We start from the raw sequence: 9,356 nt of genomic DNA, 5'->3' as shown, positions 1-9,356 counted from the left end.
GGAGGAAAGGGTTTATTCAGCTTACATTTCCATACTGCTGTTCATCACCAAAGGAAGTCAGGACTGGAACTCAAGCAGGTCAGGAAGCAGGAGCTGATACAGAGGCCATGGAGGGATGTTCTTTACCGGCTTGCTTCCCCCTGGCTTGCTCAGCCTACTCTCTTATAGAACCTAAGACTACCAGCCCAGGGATGGTCCCATCCACAAGGGGCCCGTCCCCCTTTGATCACTAGTTGAGAAAATGCCCTACAGCTGGATCTTGTGGAGGCATTTCCTCAACTGACACTCCTTTCTCTGTGATAACTCCAGCCTGTGTCAAGTTGACCCCCAAAACCAGCCAGTACAATTGACCCCTTGTCAACTTGACACACAAACATATCACTAGAAAGCCTCAACCCTTAGTTTCTTATTCATCCCCAAGATCTAAACAACTTTAAAAGTCCCACAGTCTTTACATATTAAAAGTTCAATACTTTTAAAATATCCAATATCTTTAAAAATCCAAAGACTTTTTACAATTAAAAGTCTCTTAATTATGGGATCCACTAAAATATTTTCTTCCTTCAAGAGGGAAAAATATCAGGGCACAGTCACAATTAAAAGCAAAAATTAAACTCCAACTGTCCAATGTCTGGGATCCAACTGGGTCACTTCTCCAGCTCTGTCCTTTGTAGCACACAGCTTGTATTCTAGGCTCCAGCTGCCCGTACTCCACTGCTGCTGCTGTTCTTGGTGGTCCTCTCATGGTACTGGCGTTTGCAAAACACTGCATGACCTCTTCAGTCCTGGGCCATCAATTGCAACTGAGTCTGCACCTTCACCAATGGCCTTCCATGGCCTCTCACAGTGCCAAGCCTCAGCCCCTCTTTATGACCCCTTCATGCCTTCAAAACCAGTACCACCTAGGTGACTCTTAGACATTACGAAGTCCTGCTGCAGCACAAAGTAAAACCTTGGTTATCTCTGGAACATAGCCTCCATGCTCTCAGAAAACACTTCCCAGAAGATTTCACCTCAATGATGCTGGTCTCTTCTTATTCACAGCTAATTTCTTACCTCCAGCTAACCAGCATCAATAGTCCCAGGAATGCAAAGTTTTCATTTTAGTAGTTCTGGTATCTTGTTAATCACAACTGATTCTTCAGCCCCAGCTAACCAGAACCACAGAATCTTCACAATCAAAATAGCAATGGCCCTGAAAAGAGGCTTTAATCTTCCCTCTGAAATTTCACAAGCCAGACCTCCATCTTCTGCACTGTTCTCAACATTATGTTACAAGCTCCTACACAACATCCCACAGAGCTCTTAACACTGAGTAGATCTTCTAGCCCAAAGTTCCAAAGTCCTTCCACAGTCCTCCCCAAAACATGGTCAGGCTGTCACAGGAATACCCCACTATGCTGGTACCATTTTGTCTTAGTCAGGGTTTCTATTCCTGGACAAAACATCATGACCAAGAAGCAAGTTGAGGAGGAAAGGGTTGATTTACAGCTTACATTTCCATACTGCTGTTCATCACCCAGGAAGTCAGGACTGGAACTCAAGCAGGTCAGGAAGCAGGAGCTGATGCAGAAGACGTGGAGGGATGTTCCTTACTGGTTTGCCTTCCCTGGCTTGCTCAGCCTACTCTCTTATAGAACCCAAGACTACCAACCCAGAGATGGTCCCACCCACAAGGGGCCCTTTTCCCTTGATCACTAGCTTAGAAAATGCCCTACAGCTGGATCTCCTGGAGGCATTTCCCCAACTGAAGCTCCTTTCTCTGTGATAACTCCAGCCTGTGTCAAGTTGACACAAAACTAGCCAGTACACTCAGTTTCCTTCTAAGATGACTTGGTAACTAGGTCAGAATTTATTGGCCATTAAATAAGTGGGGGAAGTACCAGAATTACAGAAATATTTTATCAATGAAGCATACATTTACAGTGATGTCAGTATCATGGTTTCTGTTGTACACATGTATGGAATATTTTAGGATGCATTGACTTATGATGATGTGCATATGAACTTCACTCGAGAAGAATGGGCTTTGCTGAATGCTTCACAGAAGAGCCTCTACAAAGATGTGATGTTGGAGAACTACAGAAACCTCATTGCTGTAGGTAAGACTGAATTTTCTTTTACTTTTTAAAATAAGGGAACAACTGGTTTTTTTTGTTATTGATGCTTTTCTGTAATTCCACTTGAGAATGAGGAAGAATGAGGTGAATAAATCAGGNTTACTAAAGATAGTAACTTAAATTTGCCTAATTTCCAATGATATATCATACATTTTCTGGTACTATATTTTAGGCTACAATTGGGAAGAACGTAATATTGAAGAACATTGTAAAAGTTCCAGAAGACATGGAAGGTAATTTTTATGTGCAAATTGGTACGAATATGCCTCTGAAGAAATGTTAATGTGTCCTGGAACTTTTTTAAAAAAATCAACAGTGGAAAAAAAAAATACTTCTTTTAGTGTATTGATTATTTAATTCTCACAAGTTCACGCGTACCTCAGGGCAAGGCGCCTGATTTGTGTTTGCAGGTATTCCTCAATGAAAGAAGACAAGCAAACAATGCCTTATCTGATATTACCATTTGAATCATAGCCACATTGCAGCTATTCTGTCCAACTGCCAATCTACTCTCATACCACTCACATATTGCCAAGGATATAAGGTGATAAGTGTATGCCTTTTTTTTTTTTTTTTTTTTTTTTTTTTTTGAGACAGGGTTTCTCTGTGTAGTCCTAGCTGTCCTGGCACTCACTCTGTAGACCAGGCTGGCCTCGAACTCAGAAATCCTCCTGCCTCTGCCTCCTGAGTGCTGGGATTAAAGGCATGTGCCACCTCTATCCGGCAGCTGATTACTCATATAGTAACGTTGCTAAGTTTATATGAGAGGGGCAGTTCATGAGAGACAGGAATGTTATTGAGGAGAAACCTCAATTCCTATACCATGTGTCTATGATGAACAAACAGCCAAACTTCTTGAATGCAATGTGATAATCTTTCATTTGCTATTCTTTTTTTAATTGGTATATTCTGTGTCACAATGGATACAAGCCATGTGAGCATAGGGATATTGAAATAAGCAATGTAACTCTCTCTCTCTCTCCCAGAACAATTAAAATGTATATAGTAGTCCACACCTGAGCAAACATTCTCAGTGTCATACAAGTTTATAAATGGTTGGTTTTCCATCTTTAGTGGGAATATATCCATAAACTCACACTGCAGAAAATCCCTATGAGTACTAGGATTATGGGAATTCTTTTCTGTTTGTCCTGGTTTACTTTGCCAATGTAGTGTGAAAATGTAGTGTATTTCACAATATCAGAAATTTATGAATATACTTAGTATGGTAAAGCTCTGAGCTCTTCTATTTCTCTTCAAATTTGTGAAAAAAATCTCAGAGAAAAAGGATGCTACAAATGAGTGCCATGTAATAACACTCTTACCATTACAGGCATGCAAAACAACCTATAATGAAGGGGAACCCATGAATGTAAACAAAGTGATAAAAATCTTAAGATGTGACTCCTCTTTACAATTAGACCAAATTNTAAAATTAATTCCTACAGATAAATATATTCATGAGTTTAGTGAATGTGGTAAAGNTTTCACATGTGCCAATTACCTTTGCAGGCATGAAAGAAGTCATACTGGAGAGAAACCCTATGAAGGCATTCAGTACGGTGAAACCTTTGTTTATCACAGTAGTCTCCGAATGCAGAAAATAACACACACTGGAGAGAAATGCTACAAATGCAGTCACTGTGGTAAAGCCTTTGCAGGACACCACACTCTCCAAATACATGAAAGAACACATACTGGAAAGAAAGCTTATGAATGTAAGCAATGTAGTAAATCCTTTGCCTCTCACGATCAATTTCAAAAACATGAAGGAATTCATACTGGAGAGAAACCTTATAAATGTGATCAATGTGGTAAAGCCTTTGTACAACACAGTCATCTCAAAAAGCATAAAGTAACACATACTGGAGAGAAACCTTACAAATGTAATCAGTGTGGTAAAAGCTTTGTATATCCTAAATCTTTACGAGTACATAAAAGAACACATACTGGAGAGAAGCCCTATGAATGTAATCAATGTGGCAAAGCCTTTGCATATCAAAGTTCTTTCCAAGTACATAAAAGAATACATACTGGAGAAAAACCTTATAAATGTAATGAATGTGGTAAAGCCTTTGCCCGAAACAGTGAACTCCGAACACATGAAAGAATTCATACTGGAGAGAAACCTTACAAATGTAATCAATGTGGTAAAGCTTTTGTACGTCACGATGCACTTCAAAGGCATGAAAGAATACATACTAGAGTGAAACATAAAGAATGTAATCAATGTAGTAAATCCTTTGCTTCTCCTGCTCAACTTCGAAAACATGAAAGAATTCATTCTGGAGAGAAACCTTACACATGTAGTCAATGTGGTAAAGCCTTTGTACGTCAATATGATCTTCAAAGACATGAAAGAATACATACTGGAGAAAAACCCTATGAATGTAAGCAATGTAGTAAATCCTTTGCTTCTCATAATCAACTTCGAATACATGAAAGAATTCATACTGGAGAGAAACCTTACAAATGTAATCAATGTGGTAAAGCCTTTGCACAACTCAGTCATCTCAAAATGCATAAAATAACACATACTAGAGACAAATGCAATGAATGTAAGCAATGTAGTAAATCCTTTGCTTTTCATGGTCTACTTCGACTACATGAAAGAATTCATACTGGAGAGAAACCTTACAAATGTGATCAATGTGGTAAAGCCTTTGCACAACACGGTCATCTCAAAATGCATAAAATAACACATACTGAAGAGAAACCTTACAAATGTAATCAGTGTGGTAAAGGCTTTGCCTATCATAGAACTTTCCAAGTACATAAAAGAACACATACTGGAGAGAAACCCTATGAGTGTGAGCAATGTGGCAAAGCCTTTGCATATCAAAATTATTTCCAAGTACATAAAAGAATACATACTGGAGAAAAGCCCTATGAATGTAAGCAATGTAATAAGTCCTTTATTTCTCATGCTTCACTTCGAAAACATGAAAGAATTCATACTGGAGAGAAAACTTATTAATGTAGACAATGTTGTAAAGCCTATTCACAATCAAGTCACCCCCAACTACATAAAAGAACACATACTAAAGAGTAACCTTATGAATATAACCAAAGTGATCTTGAAAGGTGTGGTGGTTTAAATATACTTGGCCCATGGCAAGTGGCAGTATTAGGGAGTATGGCCTTTCTGGAGTAGATGTGGCATTTGAGAAAGTCTGTCACTGTGGGCTTGGACTCTGAGATCCTATGCTTAAGCTCCACCCAGGGCAAAAGAGTCTTCTGGCTGCCTTCTGATCAAGATGTCGAATTCTCATCTCCTCCAGCACTACGTGTGCTTAGACACTGACCTTTTTTCCCACCTTAATGATAATAGACTGAACCTCTGCAACTATACACTACTCCCAATTAAATGTTCTTTATAATAGTTGCTTTGGTCATAGTGTCTTTTCACAGCAATAAAACCCAAATTAAGACAAACAGCATAAAAGATATCACACTGGAGAGAAACTGACAAGCAGATAGTTCTCTGCATGTTTGATAACAGATATAACATGTTTTAAATAGTCTCTTCTTCCTTCTCTTCTCTCCTTCCATTTTCCCTCATCTGTATATTTCTAAATCTCCTTTTCCTTGTCATTATTTTTTACCCCCATGAGGACAGTGATGTAGTAAGGTAGAATCTCACATGTATTCCAGAGTAGCCTTGAATTAAAAATCCTCCTACCACTACCTCTTGAAGGCTGAGATTGTAGTTGTGGATATCATGCCCAGGTTTTTCAAGCAGAAATCCATGGGATGTGGAACCCTGAGCTAGAAATTTTTGAGAAATCGCTAAGTTGATGGCAATATTGAGAAATAAACTCAGAGAGAACAGTCATGCCTCCACTTCTGTTAGCTCCTGGAAGACCACTACTGTAGGGATATGGAGTAAAGCTTAGGCATAATTATAAAGCAGCCTGTTTCACTTGAGACAATAAGAGGCACCAAAATGACAAAGAAGGACTAGAGCTTAAAGCATAGCAAAGGCCTTCTCAAGCCAGACAAGGACTCCATGAGATGTTCTGACAGATTTAGTGATCCTTGGCCCAAGACAACCAACCCCATTGTGTTAGGAGGTGTAAGAGATGGTTCCAAGGTGCTTCCATCTAGCTTCAGATAGTGTTTATTTTAACTCAGTCACATATTGGATAGAGTAGAGATGAGTATCTTTAACATGGCAGTCTTTCTAGACCATTATCCATGTCCAAAGAGCAACAGAACATGGGATCTGCTGCTGACACATGGAAGCAATTCCAGAAATATCCCAGTTATGTAAATATTTGTTTTTGAAATGTTTAATTACAAGTTTCTTCAAAATTTGGAAGGTTCATATGAAGAACACACAATGAACAGAGTGCCTTTGGCTATGTTACTGATGGGCAGGGAAAGAAACCACCTGTGGATTTTCCTTAAATGTTTCCTTCCTATATTTTTTTACATCATGCAAAGCATGAACTATGATTGGTCTCTGAGGTCTTGCACTGTTTCTCCTTGGTATTGTTGCCTGATGAGCAGGTAATGAATTCTGGTCTTTACTGTGCATGCAGAGATCAACATTTCCTAGTAATTCAATGTGTTTTCTTAGAATCAACATTGTATTGAATATGTAAAACATCTAGACTGATTTACAGTGTAAGTAGCATTTGTCTGTGTTCTGTGCTGTTACTACACAATTCTACATGCACTGAATGTAGTTTAACTCCACTACATTGTTGTGGCTGCTCAATATTACTTATTGATCATCTATCTCCCAGGAAGCACTTTATACAGTGAAACTACCTTTTCATTGTGTTATTTCTTGAAATTTGCACGAGAAAACATTAAATTAAAAAGTGTTATTTCTCTGGAGTGTGCTCAGCAATTAATTTTGTATCAGGAAATTAAGAGAGCAGCTTTCAGATGCACACATTCCCAGTTAACAGAGTCTGCTATTGTCAAGTGCAATGCATATTTCTTCCTTCTAGTCATCTTGATCAACTACAAAGTTGTTCATTCTCAGAAAACTAAACTTAAATAATTAAATTATGGATATAGTGACTGGGAAATTATGTGAAGAATAAAAATGCACTGGAGAGATGGCTCAGAGGTTGAATGCACTGACTGTTCTTCCAAGGCTCTGAGTTCAATTCCCAACAAGCCCATGATGGCTCACAACTATCTGTAATGTAATCTTGGTGCCCTCTTCTGGCGTAGAGGCAGAACACTGTACAGAATAAAGGAATAAATCTTTAGTCGGGCATGGTGGTGCACGCCTTTAATCCCAGCACTCGGGAGGCAGAGGCAGGCGAATTTCTGAGTTCGAGGCCAGTCTGGTCTACAAAGTGAGTTCCAGGACAGCCAGGACTATACAGAGAAACCCTGTCTCGAAAAACCAAAAAAAAAAAAAAAAAAAAATCTTTAATAATAATAAAAGAATAAAAATGCAAAATTCGTGCCCAAAAAAGGGAGAATTCTTGTTTTCCCTTCCTAAGAAGGTAGGTGAAATTTATTTGAGATGGCAAAAGTCTCTGTGGCTATTTGAAGAAGATAGTATGTTACCTAGATGCTTTAATTAGCACCTAAAGAGCAGATTATAATATTCCCTTTTATGTGGGAGGGCAGTCATTCAAAATACATGTAAATGGACAAGTTTGCATGTCCTATCCTCCAGCTAGAGGACTGATCACATTGGGAATAGGCTACTGAAAATGTGCTTCAAAGACTCACTCGCCCAGAAACAGTTTTTTTTTTAAATTAATGACTCTGAAAACTTTTTTAAATTTATTTTTAATTTAAAATCTTTTATTTTTAAAATGTGTTTTATATATTATATAACTATTACATTAAATTATAAAATCCTTATAATATTTTTCAAGTCAAATAAGCATCAAACATGAACATTTGTTTAGAGGAAATTTACTCTACATATTATAGCACCTTTCTTAGAGTTCATCATCATCTCAATGCTGTCTTCTACTTGTGTCCTACTTAAGGTGTCATGGACACAATGTGACACTAGAAAATAGACTTCTGTAGGAATGCTGCACCCTATTTGACAAGTTCAACAGGAAAAAAAAAACCATAAACTTTAACAAAGAAGAAATGAAACAGTGGGAATGAGTCATTCAGTACTGTGGAAGAAAAATAGAAATAGAAATCCTGATGAAAACAAGAGATGGATTCTCACACCTACTATCTACCAGCAATCTCTTCTACCACATCCACAATCTGTGAACTCCCCTATGCCTGTGTGTAGAGGGACACCATGATATCTCACTGATAAACGTCTTACATGTGAAAATCTGCTTCAGTCATGAGGAACACAGTTTTCTTGAAAATAGCATCCTCAAGAGGAACAGAAATGACCAGGCCCCAGACCACTCCTACCATCAATAATGGGCCTGTTCTCCACTGGCAGCCGCCACTGCCCTTCCTCCTTCCTGCCTGTACCTGGGTGATATCAGAAGAATCAAATGCATAAGTCTTTTTCTCAGAAGATGAGATTTAAAGGATGTGGCTGTAAGAATAAGAGAAAAGGCTGCGGCAGGCAAGCATCTACCACAAGTCAGCATGGCTTTATGGGGGCTCTTTGTCTCAGCTCAAAGATGCTTAGTGTTAGGAAATTGTGAGGTGAGAAATAGCCAGTACAGGCACATTGACAGCCATAAGAACTGGCAGCTTGATAGAGTGAGTAGTAGTTAGCTGATGGCCAGTTCTGCTATTACTCATCAATCATATTGGAGCTGTTTCATGCAGGAGCCAACAACCCCAGAATTCCTGGTCACTTCCAGCATGTCCTTGTGCTCATAGCCTCATTAAGTAATTCATATTTATGAAGTATGACCAATAGTACACTTAATTAACATTAAATATTACTATGGGTGCCTCCTTAGTGTAGTAGACAGCACGTCAGTCTCGTAATCTGAAGGTTCTGAGTTCAAACCTCAGAGAAGGCAACTCAGTTTTTAACACTAATAATTAAACCTTTAATTTTAGCTGGGCAGTGGTGGTGCACGCCTTTAATCCCAGCACTTGGGAGGTAGAGGCAGGCAGATTTCTGAGTTCGAGGCCAGCCTGGTCTACAGAGTGAATTCCAGGATAGCCAGGGCTACACAGAGAAACCCTGTCTCAAAAAAACCAACAACAACAAACTTACTAATACTTATTGAACTCTATATGCCAGGTCTTGTGTTCTATGCTTGATAGGGATTATCTCACTGTAGAAATATTCCCATAGAAAACAGCTTTAACTAAAAATAT

At 38.7% G+C, this 9,356-nt stretch overlaps 1 protein-coding gene and 1 non-coding gene across 3 annotated transcripts in view; both read left to right on the top strand.

Moving 5' to 3' along the window:
• The window catches only part of LOC110287699 (zinc finger protein 431-like), a 19,490-nt gene extending 14,004 nt beyond the window's left edge, over positions 1-5,486 (top strand). The window contains exons 2-4 of one of the 2 annotated variants that reach the window (XM_029473736.1): positions 1,976-2,102; positions 2,293-2,353; positions 3,633-5,486. In XM_029473736.1, coding sequence (XP_029329596.1) covers positions 1,976-2,102; positions 2,293-2,353; positions 3,633-5,097 — 1,653 coding nt within the window. In that variant the 3' untranslated portion in view covers positions 5,098-5,486. The remainder of the gene's footprint in view (positions 1-1,975; positions 2,103-2,292; positions 2,354-3,632) is intronic. The other variant, XM_029473737.1, reaches the window with a different exon arrangement.
• Positions 5,487-8,979: 3,493 nt separating this feature from the next.
• On the top strand, positions 8,980-9,052 carry Trnat-cgu. Its single transcript has one exon. It is a non-coding gene; the product is annotated as a tRNA-Thr (tRNA).
• Positions 9,053-9,356: the final 304 nt, after the last annotated feature.

The sequence above is a fragment of the Mus caroli genome, unplaced genomic scaffold, assembly GCF_900094665.2.
Source record: "Mus caroli unplaced genomic scaffold, CAROLI_EIJ_v1.1 scaffold_10516_1, whole genome shotgun sequence".
Lineage (NCBI taxonomy): Eukaryota > Metazoa > Chordata > Mammalia > Rodentia > Muridae > Mus > Mus caroli.
Note: the sequence above shows the minus strand (reverse complement) of the source record. Positions and strands in the feature narration are given on the sequence as shown.